This window comes from Pelodiscus sinensis, chromosome 5 (assembly GCF_052426305.1).
Source record: "Pelodiscus sinensis isolate ZL-2025 chromosome 5, ASM5242630v1, whole genome shotgun sequence".
NCBI lineage: Eukaryota > Metazoa > Chordata > Testudines > Trionychidae > Pelodiscus > Pelodiscus sinensis.
The window spans coordinates 92,806,744-92,827,417 of NC_143056.1; the positions used below are offsets into that span (position 1 = coordinate 92,806,744).

At 39.3% G+C, this 20,674-nt stretch overlaps 1 protein-coding gene across 5 annotated transcripts in view; it reads left to right on the plus strand.

The window, feature by feature from the left end:
• The window catches only part of GAS2 (growth arrest specific 2), a 164,455-nt gene that overhangs the window by 83,271 nt on the left and 60,510 nt on the right, over window positions 1-20,674 (plus strand). For all 5 annotated transcript variants that reach the window (XM_006111497.4, XM_006111496.5, XM_075927752.2 and 2 more), the window contains 2 exons: window positions 1,365-1,506; window positions 15,508-15,571. In XM_006111497.4, coding sequence (XP_006111559.1) covers window positions 1,365-1,506; window positions 15,508-15,571 — 206 coding nt within the window. The remainder of the gene's footprint in view (window positions 1-1,364; window positions 1,507-15,507; window positions 15,572-20,674) is intronic.

Consider the following 20,674-nt stretch of genomic DNA (forward strand, 5'->3'; position numbering starts at 1 on the left):
CAGTTCTTTTAGTTAATGGCTATTGGATCTAACAACCAGCTCCAGAGCAGAAGCATAATCCATAAATCACCTTAATAGAAAAGCTGCACAATACAAATAAAGTTGGGGTCTGAATTTCTCAGTGATGGGGCAACTTTGAAAAGTTATGGAGTAATGACGGTCACTTCTCTTCTGTGGCAGTTACAGTTTTTGATACCATAAAAATGAGATGTACATAAAAACTAACATTATTGTTACAGGTTTTGTATGTATCTCTTTCAAATGCAACTAGATATAACACTTCCTCAGCTTTTCTGTTCTGAGCATTCTTTTTGGATCAGATTCTGATCTCAGTTATACCTAGCTAAATCAGTAGTAAATCCCTTGGAATCAATTATATTTGGTCAGAATTACTGTGGTATAACTGATATGAGAATCTGGCTCTATCCTAGTCCTTGATTTTATAAGAACTGGATGATAGTGTATGCTGCAATGAATGGGCTTGTGAGTCAGCTGATCAGAGTGTAGACTGAGCATAACTGCCAGTATTAAGAATGTTATGATCCTGAAAACTCACATGCATCATTACCACTGTTCCTAAGGAGTTTCTTAATGTACATGTACACTGCATGGCTATTTTGGGATACCAGAGGTATCCCGAAATAGCTACCAGGTGTCTACACAATTTTGAAATGTTTTTCAAAATAACAGGCACGCTGTTTAAGCATCCCGGTAACCCTCGTTCCACAAGGGTTAAGGGATGCCTTGAAATAACATGTTATTTCAAAATTTGGTGCTATGTAGACGCACCAAATTTCAAAATAAGCTATTTTGAAATAGATTCGAAATAAGATACTCAATTTGCATAGTGCACATTGAGTATCTTATTTCGAGTTCTGGGTGCTGTATAGACGCACCTTTACTTATTAATGAACGATGTGAACACAGTATTTTCAAAAACTGTTTTGTTGCCTTTTTAAATGGGCAGAAACTGGATCCCTAGCAAGCCATCCCAAAGTCTGATGAAGTTCAGATCCAAATCTGGATTCCTTTTCAACAGCCAATTTCTTACTCTATTAACTGAACCAAAACACTGGATTCTAACCTTCCAAACTTGGGGAAAGTTCTAGGACTGATCCAGATCCAAACTTGGTACTTTTAAAGTTCTGCCTAACACTAACACTTCAGGCTAACACTTTTGTGACACATAGATTGCACTATTTATTTATCTTTGGCTGTAATTCTTTAGGAAGCAAGCAAGAGGGGCCCAATATTCTATATCTATGCTGCACCTGCATGATGTAATTTCATGTTCCCTAGATACAAATACTGCCCTTCCAAATATTGTATACCTAGCATGAGGATTTTTTGTTTTCATTTTTTAGACCCTGCCAGTGCGGAAGATTCCATGTAAAGCCAATGCTCCGTCAGGGTCTTTTTTTGCACGAGACAACACAGCAAATTTCTTATCCTGGTGCAGAGATGTGGGCGTGGATGACACATGCCTATTTGAATCAGAAGGCTTGGGTACGTACTTGCTTATATGGTAATCAAGAATTTTAAAAGAAGTTTTGCTTTTATATTGCCTGCTGGAAGGTTAGCTGTGCTCCCACTGATTTTAATGGGAGTTGGATTACACCGATAAGGCAAAAGCACTGTGGGTTAAAAAGTGGAATTGGCTACTGAATATCTTTTCAGTTCAGGTGGACATTTTGCAAATGGCTTACTTTCATACGTGCCTTGTCACTTATGTTAGAAGTAGAATGTGATCTACTAAAGCAAGCTAAATGGCATTTCAAATTACTATAATCATTTTAAACAAGCAGATGACTAGGAACTAAAATACCAGCATGATGGTTTTAAAACTTGGAAATTAAGTTGTTTAATATATTGCATTTACAACCAGTGGCCCTTTAATCAATCAAAATTCCTGTTTATTTCACTGCAGTTCAGTTTGGATTAGAACTGTGCAGCCAGGAGCCGCACGAGACATTCTAGTGCCCTTTACAGCTACTATCCAATGGTGAAGAGAGAACTTTTAAAATGGCAGCCTCCGTCGGTGATATCCTGGCTGGGTCACCGCTGCCCAGAGCTTTTTATCTCACCACTTACTGCTAACCTGATGGTGTGCTTGCAGGCAGTGAGGAGAGGCATCTGGACACACTTATATTTATAGGAGCACGCAGTGGAGATGTTCAAAATTAGTCATATGTTAATATCTACATAGGTAAGACCATGCCATTTTTAGATACATAAGTCATAAGGCCAAATTACATAAACAACTAAGAACAGCCATACTGGGTCAAACCAAAAGTCTATCTAGCCCAGTGTCCTGTCTTCTGACAGTGGCCAATGCTAGGTGCCCCAAAGGGAATGAACAGAACAGGGTAATCAAGTGATCCTGGAAAACAAGCTAGGGACAGCATCCCTGCACATTCTGGCGAATAGCCATTGAAATTCCTCCCTTGTTGTTAACATAAATTTTTTAAAAATCTGTTTTTGGATTAAAAGTTTATCATTGGTCTGAAAATTTAATGAACCATTAATTAAATAAGCATGGGCAACATCCATCTCAGCTTTTACACTGTTTGCAACCTGCAGTAAAGAAAACCTGAATTTCATCTTATAGAAGTATTAGTAGTCCTAATAATAGTGTTACGATAAAACTAAAAAGAGCAGCTGGGACAGAAATTAGGAGCAAAAAGATAGCCCCTGAGTCTGCATTCAATGCCCCCTTTAGGGAATGGGTACAAGACCTGAGCACCACTTAAATCCCAGACTTTGTATTGGCTCCTTACATCCTTGTACATTTTTTTAAATTGTACAAATCCCTTCTATTAAGATGGACTAGAATTCTTGTTCCTTAATTCATCAAATAAAGACGATTTTTTTTGTCTCTGGAGGATAGGATCCAACTGTGCTCACAGTTTTGGCTACAGAAATTCACCATTATAACACAGATTTAGTGGGCATCTCAGAAAGGGAGAGAATATGAAATTCTTATCCTTGTCCCACACTAACTTGTTTTCAGCTGATTCCTCTGCACAGTTGATGAGGAGAGTGATATCCAACACTCATGCCTGCAGCTGTTCCACTACAAGAACGGATTATTTCAGCTAAATCATCATCCTAATAATGCTTCATACCTATTACTCTTCTCTTTTAAAAGAAAATGTAGGACAACTTGTTGCCTCAAGATTGCATTTCAGGAGAAAACACAGAATGAGGAGAATCAATTGTTTGCTTGTGATCTGAACTGGGATAAAAGCCCAAAGCTGTTTTGGTGAGACTAATCTGTTTGTACTGAGGATAAATGAACACACTGTACTGCATCAAGAGGCTTCTGTATTCAGTTGCTCAAAAGGTCTTTTACTGTATAAGTAAAGTCCTTATCTCTGTTGCAACTGATCTGTTCCCCTTCTGTTCTACTGTTGTGCTTTTTGAACACTATTATTTGTGAAAGGATCTTGCTTCACTTGTCACTTGATCTGTTCTATTCTCATCCCTGTTTTGTTTAATAAACAAAACTGGTATGTATCCCCGAGGAGAAAATGTTTGGCAGAGAGGAATTTAGCATGTGTTGATAAAGACCAGTTTTGAGAATATTGCTTTGAACATATGTGGATTGTTCATTTTATGTAGGTTAATTGTATTTTTCATCCCTCTTCTATGAAAAAATCACATGGAAGGCAAACAAAATGATCACACTCCCAATGCTCTGAAGCTGTGGGAAATGTGAGGCAAAAGGGTTTTGCAAATATAAGGGGGAAGCAAATATAAGAGGAATGGACCTCTAAATATATGGATATTGTGAGATCAGCAGCTGGATCTGTGGCTAATCTGGTATCTGTGTGAAAAGATGGTGCTTCCCCTATAGCTCCAGACTCAGTACTGCCACTGGCTGGCTGCTGTACCCCTTCCAATTCTACTGAAATATAAGTTGCTGAAAACAATTGGAATAAGACATTTCAATAAAACTTTGTACGACAGACTATTGGACAACTTCCTCTACTGAAAATTAAGCTAGCAAGGCACAGTTTGGCAAGCACAATTCAGCTCATGCTTTATGAGAAGTTGGTGAAGCCGCTGATTTTTGTTCACTGGTTAAGTGATCAGTTAAAATGGGGTTTCCTGTTTTGGTGGATTTTTTTCTTTTTCTGAGTATTAATGTGTACAAGATAGAACTCGTGGAAAAACTGATTAGTGACTGAGAGTTAGTCTACACAGTAACATTATTTTGAAATAACTAGCGGTATTTCAAAATAATTTAGTCCGCGCCTACACAGCAGGAAGTTATTTTCAAATAATGTTAAAATACTGTCAAGCTGGAGGACTTCTTACTCCAACACCTGTAACCCTCATTGTACAAGAAGTAAGGGAAGTCAGAGGAAGAGTTCTCTATTTCGAAATAAGTGCTGTGTCCACACTCCCTATTTCAAAATAAGCTACGCAATTGACATAACTCAAAATAAGCTAGGTAAATTGAGCTAAGTCCTTCTGTGTAGTCGCACCCTTAGTGACAGATGTAGACTCTGAAACTAATTTGAATTCTTTTTTCTGAAACTGACTACATCACAGATTGATGGTGTCCATTTAATTATAGAGCTTCAAGCAATGAGAATCAGCAAGTCTTTCATTTTACCTGCTTTTTTTTTTGCTTGAATTCTTAGCACAATAGGATCTTTATCCTGAAGAGGGCCTTTGAGTGCCAATGCAATGGAAATAACAAATGCGGTTATAGACCTTTACATTCATCTACCCTCTCCCTCCCCCCAAAAAAACCTATTTTCCCTCTGGACAGCAAATAAAAATTCAGTGAAGCTAAGAAATATAAAAGTTCCATTCAAAGGTGATGAGATAAATCTGCACATGACATACTGGTGTTTGCATTGCTTCATGAAAGACCTTTGTATCTTTGAGACTATACGGCTCTGGTGATGAGGTAGTTACTAAGGTAACTGCTGTTTTTTGTAATACACCAAACGTGTGTAAAACTTGTATAAATTGTCAGCGGTACAGAAAATGGTTGCTTATCTAGGTTCCATGGTCTTTAGTCTACCTGATTTTGTGCCCTTCTCTCTTCTTTGATGTCTTTCTTGTCAGCCTATGGTAAATAAAAATGGCTTTAATGAATTTAGAACCTATATTTAGAATATTTCCCTGTCCTCATTATTCTGTTTGAAATCCAAGTTCTTGCTCTAATTTTCTGTTTTTACTGAGTCTGATTTTATGAGGATAATTTTTGATAATGCTTTTTTAAATTGGTGAAAATGTTAGAGTAATTTATGATGAAATAATGGCATAATGCCTGAGTTCTTTGTAGGAGGGTGTTAAACTGGGAACATATTTGATAAATAATGGAAGTAATAATATTTAATATACATTGTTTTACTATTAATTTTATTAAATTTGTATCCTATTTCTTGAGGGAGGCAACATCATGTAATAAATCAGAGAAATAATAAGGGGCCCAAATATCCCTGTGCATCAAAAACTCCTATTCTGATTTGTTACTTAGATCACAATTGCTCATAGATATCCCCCTCAGAACTGGGCACTGTATAAACACAGAAGCAGATATAATCCAAGAGCTACATACTCTTTGGCTGTGTCTACATTGGCATCCCTTTCCGGAAAAGGGATGCTAATGAGACACATCGCAATTGCAAATCCGCAGGGGATTTAAATATCCCCTGCGGCATTTGCATTTACATGGCTGCCGCTTTTTTCCGGCTTGGGGATAAGCCAGAGAAAAGCACCAGTCTAGACGTGATTCTCCGGAAAATAAACCCTTTTCCGGAGGATTTCTTATTCCTACTTTTCCGGAAAGGGATGCCATTGTAGACACAGCCTTGATGTTAATGGGTGTTTTGTGTGTTATGGAGGTTTCAGTTCCTCAAGGTTCTGAGCACTCTGGGCCTGACCCAACAAGATATTTAAGCAAATGAATAGTCTGCCCCGATGTCATCCATTGTCTTTAGGTTCATGTGAGGGTCTGAATTTTTCCCTACCAGACTCTGCATTTGTCCATTGAGTAGAAATCTACTGAGGAATGTATCTGTAAAAAGAAAACAGTTGACTTTTAGGGGTTTTTTTCTCTGAAGATATACATCCAAATGGACTTACTACCTTTCTCCCATCAGACTTCTTGTACATTTTAAAGGCAGCAGAACTGCTCCTGTGCTTAAGGATAAGCACAAACTTAAAAGCTTTGTTGGCGCAAGCCCAGAGTGCTCAGCAGCTGTGGGACCAAGGTGCGAATGCAGTATCCTAGATAAGGAAGAAATAATATTTTTCCAGTTACAATTATCATGTCATCAAGTAACTTGATCTTACAAAGGTTCTTAAAGGGTATAAACCCTGAAGTATGTAAATAGTGTGTGTACACGCTGGATTTGATCCTGAGCACACTCATTCACACCAGTATGAGTCAGAGAAGTGAGTTCTGATTTACTCCAGTGTGATGGAGAACAGAATCTAGCTCATTATGCTTTATAGTTTGCTCTTTAGTAAGTAACTTATTGTCAAAAGAGATATGTATAGAACATTTTGAGCTTACACTGTTTCACCACAAAGGAGTCTGAGAAGTTGCCTCACTTCACGGGGAGTTCTGCGGCCCTTCCATCTCAGGCTGGTTTAGTAGATCAGATGGCCCACTGTCTTTCTTCTTATGTGGTTAGTTATACCTATGCAAAGTGGGTATAAAATGCTGTTATTGCTCAGTGATACCATGTCATATTCACTTTGCACAGGAATGAATGCATAAGGAGGAAGGCAGGAAAGAATCAAGGGTAATGTCTCTAGCAGTAGAAGGGACTTATGAACCTGTCTCAAGAACTACCAACAGCATCTTTCTCACACCACATTTCTCCTCTCCCTTCTACCAAACTTCGACCAAATCAGCAGCTCGGAACAGTCCTGAGTACTATAACTGCCACTCTGACCGTCCCCAGTGCAGCTGCACAAAGGTGTGTAGTCCATGGGCTGTAGTAGCATTTGAACCTGCAACATCCTGCAGAAGATCCCCTGTGCAGGGATTTAGGCCAGTGGATCCATGAGGCTATGATAATGCAATTTTCTAGAAGAAGTATGAATTTAATACTGACATTATCTTGGTATGGGGCTTAGACCTGAAGAATGCTGTACTCTGCAAAACTCTCATTGTCCTCAATAGGAATTTTGACAGGATAAGAATTATAAAATTCGGCCTGATGCACATAGTTGTGAAAGTTAAGAACTGTTTGTTGTTAATGACTGTGTCTATACTTTAATATTATTGGATGGTTATAGGATCTGAAGCCAAAGAATATTCATCTATTTCTTCGAAAATAATCTACACAAGCAAGAAAAGGGTTTGCCATCAACTATCCCCGCATGCTAATGAGTCTGATTTTTCTTAGGCATGTTTGCTAGTATTGTTCTATTAATTCTTTGTGCTTGTATGTTGTGTGTGTGTGTGTGTGTGTGTTGTGACATTCAACTTCTTTTGATGCAGTACAGCAACTGCTCTTTGGTAGAGTAGATTCTCTTAACAGTGGTCTGTATTGTTTAAATGTTAATGGTAGAGGTAAAACACAGACCTCTATGTCCTCCACTCTAGTGTTGCCTTTTCACTGTTGTCAAAATTAGCAAGCAAATATTTATTGCTTATATTTTATATGCGAAACTTGGAGCAGTTTTTTCTATGTAGTACTCTTAGTATTTGCTCAAATTTCTCATTTAGAAGAAAGTTAAATTAAAATCTATGACTATGCCACTCTTTTTGAAATGACTACTTTTCATATTGCTATAATAATACCAGTAAATCTCAAATTCCACACTTATACTGTACACAATTGAGTTTTAGAAGTCATTATGCATCCCAGTTGAAAAACTTTTACAGATTGAGAGTTATATCACTAATATAATTAAATACAGGGTGGGGGGAGGAGTATTGAAGAAATTCACTAAGATAAGAGTGTGATGGTGTCACTCTTTCTGGAACTTTGAGAAACTTGAACAAGATGTAGAACAATGAAAGTGAGTTTGGGGGGACGATAGACAAGAACTATTATTTTGTCAATTAATTATCACAATATGTGGGATTGTTTACCTCAGGCATTAGGAAGGTTCTATCTCTTTGGTGATTATGAGACGGGGACAAAGTATTTAGGATGAGAGTTTCAAAGCACAAATGGGGATTATGGGTCTAAATCTCATAAAAAGTCAGTGATTCCTAGGTTAATACATTTCATTCATGCTTTTGAAAATTTCCCCTATAAAAATCAGGGAATGTTTTAGAAGCAAAATCTACATTAGTGACATGCAATACCGTAATCATAAACAGTGGAAATTCAATTGAGCTGTGGTAATAGGCAGTGCATGTAGTGACACCTGTGATTAAGGTTGCTAGATAATTTCCATAAAAGCTTATTTTCATCTGCTTGTAACATGCCAGACTTAAAGTGTTTGGGCTGAAACCTTCCATGATGCATTTCTACCTCAGGCTGATTTTTTTTTAAGTTTTATTTGAAGTGCTTCATCCATTCCTAAGAGTTCAGAGAAAATATGATTTGCCCACGTTAAAAATATTCTTAAAATTGCTTAATTGAGAGGAAGCAACATTTCTATGCTTTGGAGCAGGGACTTGAACATTTTGTGGGGCAAGTTACCATGGTATCCAGAATGTGGCTTTTGCCATCTCTATGAAAAATTCCCCAGATTTGACTAAATTATAAACCTTGCTCTATAGGGAGTTCTTCAGATACTTCAGATACTTAGAATTTAGCAGCCATGTTTTCTGAAGATTCGGTGACAACTGAGTGTGCTCCATCCAGGGCCGGACTAAGGGGTGGGCAAGCTGGGCAGCTGCCCGGGGCGCCAACTGACGGGGGTGCCTGATGGTAGCTGTAAGGGGCGCATGGCCTCCCTTACAGCTGCCATCAGGCACCGCGCGCCCGACTCCCGGTGGGTTGCAGTGGCCGCCTGGGGTGGGGGCCGCGTTAATCCCCGCAGTGCCCTTCCCCAAGGGGCCCTGCGCAGCCCGCCCGGGCGGCCCTGGGCTGCGCGCCAGCGGCGGTGGCCAGGCAGTGCATGCACTGTGCGCCCGCCCGCATGCCCCGGGAGCAGGCTCGCGCATGCGCCATGTGCCTGAAGGCAGGCCTACATGCACTGTGCACCCGGAGGCGGGTCCATGCACCTCGGGGGCAGGCTCACACATGCGCTGTGTGCCCGGAGGCAGGCCCGCATGCCCCGGAGGGACAGGCTCGTGCATGCGCCGTGCTCCCGGGGGCGGGCCCACGTACCCTGGGGGCAGGCCTGCATATGCGCCGCATGCCTATTCTTCCTCCCCTCCCAGCGCTGAGGTGTGCTAGCAGGCAAGATGGCAGAATCCCAGCTCTACTGGCCTCTCTCAGTGATACAGCTACCCATTGGCATCCGGTGGCTTAAATGGGGGAAGGTTCTGTCTTCCCAAACTGCCAGGCTGGCCTTGCTCACACTTGACCCCCAGAATGCTTACTCCTTTGCCTCCTTTCCCTTCCCAGATGCACCGGGGAGATTGGGGCTCGCTTGGTGCACTGCCTTACCTCCTCCCCTCCCCGAGGGGATGGGGCCTCAACAGAGGGGGTGGGGTTGGGGTTTTGCCTCCCCCAGCCCCTGTTGCACCAACCACCCATGCAGCTACCCCCAGTGGACACTCTGCAATATGACTTTCCTCTGCTGGCTCGCTGCCCTCAGTGGCTACTCTCCTATCATGTCCTTCTGAAAGAAGCCCTCCCTTTGCATTTTATGGAAAACTGTCCTTTCCCCAGGGCTTCTGGTTGTCCTGGTGCAACCAAACCTTGACCTTGCTTTAAGTTAGGAGAAGAGGAAGCTACATACCAAGTTTGGTGGCCCTAGCTCTTACCGTTTAGGAGGAGTTCTTGAACAAATGGACAGGCAGATAGATGCATTCATAGATAGATAGAACAGCCTTCTATTATTACCAGTTATCCTTTTGCCCAAGTGGTCTCCAGTGGATCTAAATAGCCTCATTCTGCTGATGATCCTTGTGGGGGTCAATATGGTTTCACAAGATGAAATTCTTATTTTTTTCTATATTTACATTTTTAAAAATCTTAGGAAATTACATCCCCCCCCCCCCGCAAAAAACCCCCCCACATTAATTGAATGTTGAGGTTGAATGTCAAGCTATCAGAATGAAGATCATGATTAAATTAAGGCTGTTCATAGAAGGATGAACCTTAATTCATCCTTCTTGAACATATGCTTTATGCTATATAGTTTGAGTACATGATCAGATACTACTCCCTCACCCAGAGCCCAAGATGGTTTGTACTTTGGTAATAAATCAGGTCTATGTAGTGATGGAGGCTATACGACCCTATATCTATAAGACCCTCATTGGCTGCAGAAGTTGAAAGACAAGTTCTGCATGAGTAAGGAAGAGAACGGACAATCTAATGTCTAAAGCAGTTGAATGGCATCATGGAGAACTCTTTTATTTTTGCTTTGTCAAAATGTTCAGAAAATCACTGAAACCAAAATTTTCACAGGCAGTCACTCTATATTCATTTTTTTGGATGTCTGACTTGAGACACTGGGGTCTGATCTGTGGTAATGTAGAGCACTCGCAACTGTATCTGAGAGCAGTGGGAACTATGAAATGTTACCTGCTTTGAAACTTACCCTAATTAGTTGTAAATTTTGGCTTTAATTTCTATGCCTCCATTTCCATGTGTAAAATGGAAATGATAATAATACCAACTTCCCTTACATGGGTGTTGTGAAGATCAATTCATTAATGTTTGTAATATGCTAAGATGTCAGCACCACAAAAGAAAGCAGGAGGAAACTAATAATTCTGTACTCAGTGCAGGCTTTGGGTGGTATTCAGTTAATAAATGAACCCAGCCACACACTGAATGAGGCAGATTTTTTTTTCCTCCTGGGCACTCAACGAGTCAGAGATCCTGTGGAAAAAAGTAGTATTTGATTATGTAATTAAAGCCTTTGGCATATACCAATGCACAGAGGAGTCAAATAAACTTTGCATAGGTAGACAGGAGTGCTTGATTTTGCAACTTTAACAGTTTTTAATGTAGACTTTTTGGATATCATAAATGTTACATTTATGTGATAATAATAAGTGTGTTGGTGCTTGTTTAATAACATTGCCTTCAAATTATTATTAGAAATACATAGAATGTATGTGATAAGTAAATGAACATCAAAAGCAAAAGAGGAAACTTAGGTAGCAGAACAGATAAAAATGCACATTTGTGATTCATACAAACTGTTTGAGAGAGATTAAGTGGCTATCTAAGCTAAGTAACATTTTAAGTATTTAAGAATCTACAGATGCTAAATGGTGTGATATGACAGAATCAATTGTCAGCCGGAAATTATCGGCAGCACCGTCTCCTTTTTTACATCCATGCAACCACATTGACATGTATTATAAATAAGAAGAGAAGTTTACCCTAAATGAATACATAATGGACAACTGTCATTTATAGTGTAACTCTATAAAAATTGGTGGAGTTGTAATGGGAGTTAATGTGGCCCACTGAGGCTACATCTACACTTTTGCCAGAAGAGGCAATGCAAATGAAGCACAGATTAGCATTTTCTCATGCTTCATTTGCATACTGTTTTCCGATCTGTTTTGCCCTAGTGGTTTTTGCACAAAAGCAAGTAGTGTGGACGTTTCTTTTTTGCTCAAAACCCCCTTTTTTGAGACATAAGGATCTTGCACAAAAAGGGGTTTTTTTAACATCTGCACTGCTTGTTTTTGCGCAAAAACAGATTGGAAGAGAGGATGCAAAAGAAGCACGAGAAAATGCTAATCCATGCTTCATTTGCATTGCCTCTTCTGATAAAAGTCTTAGTATAGACATAGCCTGAGTGTTACTTCGTTGCTCATGATGCTTTCTTTGTCAAGATGCATGTTTATTGCTATAATTACAATAAATCCAGTATTTAGCAAACTTGTATTTGCCAGGCAGTGTTTGAATGACCAAGAAACCTTTCAAGTCAGAAAGTTAAAGATACTGGTAATAATTTAGAAACATACTGTAATTCAGATTCCAGTAAGTAATTCAGAAAATTATGAATATAGTTCCCACAGGAAGCAACAGCATACCACAGGTACAGATGTAAGATTTCCATCTGAGTCTGTAATCGCTCACTCCAAAGAGGAATTTCCTCTAATCCATGAATTGTATTATTCATTACTGAATATATAGGTACTGGTATCAAGAAACTGCTTTTTAACCCTTCAATGCAGACACATTAAACAGGATTCCTAATTTGCTTTAGTGCAGACAATGCATTGGCATTTTCCTTAAAATCACACGGTTTTCCTGTTTAGTTCCACATTTGCACTCTGAAATACCCTCTTACATCATTGTCAAAGAATAACATAAATGAAAATCACACAGGCGTAAAAAGTTCAAAAGATTTGCGCATCTTCTATCACACCTTTCCATCAAAGAGTTTAAAGCATGTTGCAAACACTAATGAATTTAGCTTTACAGCACCTCTGTGAGAAAGAGAAGGGTTATTCTCTCAATTTTGCAAAGGGAAAATGAGTAGAGTAGCAGTCACCTTTCAGAAAGTGGATATTATAATATGGGTGCTTCCATTTTGAGACAGAAGGCATCTCAAACTGACTTTCCAAAAATCAAGGCCCCCCACAATCATTGTTCACTTCTGAAAATTTTGGCTTTAGAGACTTTCTCACGTTCACGTAAGAGGTTTGCAGCAGATGTAGAAATGGACTTTGAGAACTCTGTCTTAGTTCTGGATCACATTGCCTTGTTAGCTAGTAGCACATTAAAAAAAAGCCTATTTGTTTAAAAAAAAAAGAGTTCTGTTTGAGAATCTAAACAATTTTCAGTGGGTACTGTGTTCTGTATAGAATGGCTTTTGTTTTCCCCTGGAGTTCATGAATGTGCATGCTGATACAGTCCTCAGGAATGCTAACATTTTGCTGCTAGAAATACTGTATCACCATATTCTTATCACATTACCAGATGTTTGTTTTTATGGTTGGTTATTGCCTGTATAGCTTGTCATGCTTTAACAATGATTTCACTCATTGACATTGTTCATTGTGAAATGCATGAAATGTGTCTAGAGCTTTGTGAGCCAGATTCACTAAAGCACATTGTTTTCATTTAAGAAGTAGAACTATGAGAATCGACAGAAACTTTATGTCTATCATTCAAACCTTCTTATATTTATGAATGCTTTCCCCCAAAATCCAGTTTTTTTCCTGTTAGCTCTACATCAGATGTGTAGAGATGTAAACTGGAGGTCAAAATATTTGCCCCTTCCATCTTTCCCTAAGATATTTCCAGAAGTGGTTTATTCAGTCTGTTCTGCCTGTGTGTGTGTGTGTGTGTGTATGTGTATGTGTATGTATATATATATATATATATATATATATATATTAATTAGCATTAAGATTAATTTCATATATTCACTAGGTTGGAACAGTTTTCAGGGGGAAGAAGCAGAATGTATGTATGGACCATGGGTGTACTTTTTAAATATATTGGTTTTTCAGTAAGATTAAATCTTTCATACATGAATTAGTTTATGGCAAGGACGAATATTAGGAAGGATGGAGTATCTGTGTTGTCTTTTACAGCTGTGATATGTCTTATAACAGATGTCAGTGGAATGGAAATTATATTCCCAGTGCCTTACTACTTTATTTTTATGTTGTTCAGTTTTCCTTTTAGAAATATTTTTGGTTCAAATTCTAGGGGGCTAATGAATATATATATATTTCTAAAGTATTGCTAAAAGTACAATACCAGAAGTCATCGGAACAGATCCTCAGTCGAAGTAAATTGTTGTGCTTCCATTGATATAAATGGAGCTATACCAATGTACACCAGCTGAGAAATTATCCCACTTTGTATTAATTATATTGACAAATATCTATTTCAGCAGTTCCCACTCAGAGTACCATGTGTACAGCATGTAGGACAAGATGAAAACTTCCTTGACTTTAAATTTTTACTCTCTGAGGCACCTTTTGGGTGCATTTTCCACCTGGCTGAGACAGATGAATTAGCACATTCCCTAAAATGTTCATATAACAACTGTATAAGTTATGAACAGAGCCAAGGCAGACCAATTTCTTCAGAGAACAAGATTTGTAGATAAGTAACTTTCTTTTCAAGAGCTGGAAGACTTTCTTGAGTACCCTATATGCAAGTTGTATTCAGAGGGATTATTTGGGTATAAAAGCAATGGAGGATCAATTTGATAGATTTGTTTTTACTAGTATAGTTTAATATTTGCTCATTTAAGCAGAGGGAGAAAAAGTTTCTTATAGAACATGATCTTTTTAGACTTAAAGAATTCTTTGACACTTCACTAGTTTGTAGGAGCCCTACATTTAGGCTACATCTACAATGCAGGCTTTTTGCGCAAGAAAAGTTTTGTGCAAGAGTTCTTGCACAAAAGTACATGCACAAGAGCGTGTCCACACTGCCATGTGCTTTTGCACAAGACATGTGCTTTTGCCCAAGAGCGTCCATTGCACTGTGGATGTTCTCTTGCGCAAGAAAGCTTTGATGGCCATTTTAGCCTTAGGGGTTCCTTGCGCCAGAAACCCCTGCTGCTCGTCCACACTGCCTTCTTGCACAAGAGCTCTTGTGCAAGAGGGCTTATTCCTTGTGGGGAGAGGAATAACTGTTACGCAAGAAACCCTCTGTTCCGACGCCTTACTGTAAATTTACTTGCGCAAGAACATGCATGCAGTGTAGACGCTCCGCAAGTTTTTGTTCAAGAACAGCCGTTCTTGCGCAAAAAGCCTGCATTGTAGACATAGCCTTAATGTTATAATGGTTACATAAGAACTGCCATACTGGGTCACACCAGAGATCCATCTAGCCCAGTATCCTGTCTTCTGACAGTGGCCAATGTCAGGTGCGCAAGAGGGAGTGAACAGAAGAGGTAATCATGAAGTGATCCCTTTTCTGTCATCCATTTCCAGCCCCAACAAACAGAAGCTAGAGGTACCTTTCCTACTCATTCTGAATAATAAATATTGATTATAAGAAGGTTGGTTATAAGCAGGGCTTGACAAATTGCTATATCTACTCACCTGTGGCGCGTAGATTTCAGCCAGTCGCCCCATTCACCGGCACTGCGCGCATGCGCAGTACAGGTCTCGCGCCTGCGTGGTGCGGGGTTGGCGAGTAGATCTCGCCATGGTTCGTTGAGCCATGGTTATAAGTATGTATTATTTTACCAAATTGTATAGACCATTTATTTGGTAATTTACAGAGTTTGAGAGGACCCTGAGGGAAATTCAGTGGAAGTTGGAAATATTACATCTTCGGTCTTAATCCTTAACTCTTTATTTAGGCAAAAGTGTCATGGCAAAACGGTCATTAGATTTCTAAAAGAGGCATTCAGGACTGACATGCTATTGGCAGCCGTTAGTAAACTGGGATCAGTTTATTACTGGGACCTTTAAAATACCCTTTATTTTAAATATTTTCTGTTTTCATTTTGCTTTTGCAGTCCTCCACAAGCAGCCCAGAGAAGTATGCCTTTGTTTGCTGGAACTTGGAAGGATTGCAGCCAGGTAGGTGAAAATATTTAGAGAATTATAAAGTATTTATATTTTGACAGCAGGGACTACTGAGAGACTTATTAGCTCAGTTCATCTTCATATTAACATTTAGACTGGCGGGGGTCAAGGCAAACACCCACTAATAATTATACAAGAACATCTTGTGGGCAGTTGTTCAAACAATGTAATCAACGTTCCCTTAATATAGAAATAAGGTTTTTCTGCTGTCTTCATATTACAAGGGAAATACGGGGAAAAATTATATAAAAAGTTTAAAATTAGAATACGAGTTTTCTAAATAAAGTTGTTAAATTCTTACTCCTTATAATCATGTTGTCTCTTTAAATAATTGAGCCATTTTCTCTCTCAATCTATATTAACGTTTAACCCTGATCTCACTGAGGTCACTGTGGTAGAATCTGCCTGCAGATATCCTAGATCTGATTTCATTTTCTCTGGCTGTAACCACATTGACTTCAGTGGAGTTACTCCTAATTTGCACCAGTCTAAGGCCAAATCTACACTAACCTGGAAGGTCATCTTAGGTACGCAACTCCAGCTATGTAGAATATATAACTGGAGTCAGTTTACCTTAAGCTAAGCTTGACATCATCCCCACCGCAGGAGGCCTGTGACTGCAAGAAGTACAGATGCCTGCCAGAGCAGCCCTCTGCGTTTGATTTACGGGTCTATATTAGACTTGCTAAATCAAACATCAGAACATTGATCTCCTGCACAGTGAGTTTACGATGTTCCCTAAGATAAAAATCAAGATCAGAGATTGAATCTCTCTTTGTTGATGTTTATGGCTAGCCATGGTACTCAAGAAAGAGTACAAAGATCTTAGATACTAAGATAACTATTGCTTTTTCTATATTTTCTCCATAATGTATCTTCAAAGATCAGGATACCCTTACAAAGCTACAGTAAACTGCATTCTCTTACATGAAATCAAAGGGGCTACTTATGAAGTAAGGTATATTTCAATGTTAGTAAGGATGTCATGAGCCTAGTCCTAAGGCATTATAACTCAACAAGACATTATTCTTTGTTTATAAGAAACATGTGCTTTAAATACATTCATGCCCTGGGAAGCAATGTTATTAGAATCATAGAATAGTAGAACTGGAAGGGACTTCAAGAGATCAAGTCCAGTCCCCTGCCCTCATGGCTGAACAAAACACCACCTGTATCATCCCTGATAGATGTCTGTCTAACCGGCTCATAAATATCTCCAGTGATGGAGATTCTACAACCTCCCTAAACAGTTTATTCCAGTGTTTAAACATCCTGACAGTTAGGAAGTTTTTACTAATGTCAAACCTAAACCTTCCTTGTTGCAATTTAAACCCATTGCTTCTTGTCCTATAATCAGAGGCTAAGGAGAACAATTTTTCTCCCTTTTCCTTGTAACATCCTTTTAGATACTTGAAAACCACTATATGTCCCCACTCAGTCGTCTCCTTTCCAAACTAAACTTTCCAAACTTCAAAGTAGGAATAAGATCCTCCGGAAAAGGGCGCTTTTTCCGGAGGATCGGGGCCAGTGTAGATGCTCTTTTCCGGCTTTTCTAAAAGCCGGAAAAAAGCGGCGGACATTTTTATTTAAATGCTGCTGGGGATATTTAAATCCCCCGCAGATTTCCCTATTACGATAGCTGAAATTAACATGCCCCTTCCGGAAAAGGGGCCAGTGTAGACGTAGCCACTCTTTATGCCATCATCTAAATAATTGATGAAGAAATTGAACAGAACTGGTCCCCAAATCAGACTCCTGCAGAACCGCACTTGTTATGCCCTTCTAGCATTATTGTGAACCACAAATAACTACTCTCTGAGGGTATGTCTACACTTGCACCCTACTTCAAACTAGGGATGCAAATGTAGGTGACCGAAATTGCTAATGAAGAGGGGATTTAAATATCCCGCGCTACATTAGCATAATCTTGCCCGCGCGTTATTCCGATCGCCAGCTGATTCGAACCAGGAAGTGCGCTCCGGGCTGCGTTACTTCGAATCAAACATTTTATGAAGAGTAATGTTAGTTTTAACTAAGGGGTTTGATTCAAACTAATGTGGCCTGGAGCACACTTCCTGGTTCAAATCAGCTGGCAATTGGAATAGCTCACGGGCGAGATTATGCTAATGAAGCACGGGATATTTATATTCAGTGCTTCATTAGAAATTTTGGTCACCTACATTTGTATCCCTAGTTGGAACTAGGGTGCAACTGTAAACGTACCCTGAGAGTAGTTATCCAGACAGTTATGCCCCCACCTTATAGTAGCCACATCTAGCTTGTATTTCCCTAGTTTATTGAAAAGAAGATCATGCGAGACCGTATCAAACGCCTTACTAAAGTCTAGGTATACCACGTCCACCGCTTCTCCCTTATTCACAAGACTTGTTTTCCTGTACAAGAAAGCTATCAAATTAGTTTGACGTGATTTGTTCTTTACACATCCATGCTGGCTGTTACCTTATTATCTTCCAGTTGTTTGCGGATGAATTCCTTAATTATTAGGTCCACTATCTTCCCGGGAACAGAAGTTAAACTGACTGGTCTGTAGTTTCCTGGGTTGCTCTTCTTTCCCTTTTTATAGATGGATACTATATTTGCCCTTTTCCAGTCTTCTGGTATCTTTCCCTACTTCCATGACTCTTCAAAGATGATAGCTAAAGGCTCAGATGCCTCCTCTATCAGCTCCTCAAGTATTCTAGGATGCATTTCATCAGGCCCTGGTGACTTGAAGACATCTAACTTTTCTAAGTAATTTTTAACTTGTTCTTTTTTATTTTAGCTTCTACCCCATTCCCACTAGCATTCACTATGTTAGGCATCCTGTCACCCTCAATCTTGTTGACAAAAAACAAAACAAATAATTCAGTAAGCACCTCTGCCATTTCCAAGTTTCCTGTTTTTTGTTTCTCTTTCTTCACTGAGCAGTGGGCCTACCCTGTCCTTGGTCTCCCTCTTTCTTGTAATATTTTTGTAGAATATCTTCTTGTTACCCTTTATGTCTCTAGCAAGACTCAGCTCATTTTGTGCCTTCATCTTTCTTATCTTGCCTCTGTATATTTGTGTTATTTGCTTAATATTCATTGCTTATATTATTAAATTGTTCCCTCACATCCATGTGATCCCATTCCAATGGGGATTGCTTAGGAATGAATGTAGGATTTTGGTAGCTGCATTTGACTTATTTCACTTATATTGGTATGTTCTGGGTTTTCCCATTTGTACTCTTTCATAGCAGTGTATTCCTTAGTTGTATAAACAAATACCAATCCATATCATTCTCTCATTTATTAAGCATAATTTCACTTAAAAAAAAAAGACCATGTCTGTTTATTTTAGTTTATAAAAGATACTCTCCATTTCATCATTCCATGCATAATCAATGGGAATTAAATGTAAAGCCAAAAAGTATCAAGATACTCTCTCTGAGTCACTACCCTAAGTGTGCTAAGGCCCCTCACCATGCCCAGTTGTCACAATGGATTGGCATACTACAGGTGTCACAGCCTCCTAGTCCTTGCAGTAAACCCCATCTTGGGAGCCTATTTACTTTGTTTACAGGTCAGGGAGGGGAGTAGGACAAAAGATCAGATTCAACCCAAAACAAGCCCCCCTGGAATAAAGGGGAAAAAAGCAAAAATGTTTGTGGCACCACCTTACTTTAGGGGTGCTTGGCAAGGTTGCCAACCCTCCAGGATTGGCCTGGAGTTTCCTGGAATCAGCACAGATCTTCCAGTGACTATTGAAAGTGATCCCGGAGATTTTAAATAGGGTACTTTAAGAAAATGATAGTACGCAATGTTGGGAGGAAATCTCATGGAAAGCTTCAGTCAGAGTTGGCAACCCTAGTGACTGGGTAGCATCTTTGCTGGAGTCCTTACAGCTGGGTAGCCAAATCAGTCTTTACTTTTCAGGGCTCTGGACTCCTCACAGAGCTGGGGGAGTTTCTTGCATAATGGTTTCTCCTGCTGCTCAGGAGTCATTCCTTCCTCCATGCTTTCTCTCACTGTCTGCGGCTCTCTCTTTTTTTAAAGACTTCTCTCTATCATGCTTGATTGCTAGGGCTAAGGGATGGGTTTATGTTAACATAGAGAACTTCCAAAGCCTCTTCCCTTTCATTGTGGGATTTATATACCCCATCATGTATGGCTCATGGGAGCAGAATCACCGGGAATTCCTTCTCATTTTGACGTATTCCTTTTCATCTCCCCTAAAATAAATCCTGTCCCAGTATGGGATTTTCACATCCTCCACAGTCTAGTAAGTTTTCAGGATGCACAAGAAACACAGGAAGGGATAACACAACAGAGTTATGTCATTTAAATGACGTATATCTAATGGCATCCTTGCTTTAAATGCTAAAATCTGAGCTACGTGGGAGACAAGAGTGGCTAGAATAAGTTCTGTTTTCGATGTTGGCTTGATTTAACAAAGAAAAGCATTTTAATAAACTGATCATTGCTACAGTTGTTGCTGCAACTTACCCATGAGGAACAATAAGATGTTGAACAGACGTCTTTCTTGCTTTTTGAAGCCCTGTTCACCCCGAAGGGCAAACTAACTGTACTAACAGTCTGTGGGGCCTGATTTTCAGAACAGAAACCTCAAAGGTATAACATTAAAAAGGACCCTTTACGGAGTCCTAAGGAACTAGAAAAGGAAGAGACCCTGAACAGTTAAGTACTTTTTTTTTTCTTTGTCCTTCAAAAGCTTGAGGAGGAATTTGGGGAGATTATCCATTCACCATTAAAAATCACTTACCAAATTCTCAAAACCATTCTCTCAGATTTCAGTGTTAAATGCCTAATTGAACTCCTCATCAAGTCAATGTTGTCTTACAGCTAATTTGAATGGAAGTTGGATCAGGCCTTTATTGAGGGGTAGATAGTACAGTTATTTTGGGGAGAAAAAAATAAAACCTTCCCTTCATCCTGTTAAATTGTCACTCTTTCTAGAAATAAACATTTTAAGATTTTGTAAAGATTAGAGTTTTTATTTTCAATCATAACTGGAATAGAGAAGAAATAGAGAAGAGATCTGATTTCATTTAAAACAACGTGAATTTAGAGTAACTGTTGACATCAGTGGAATTACACC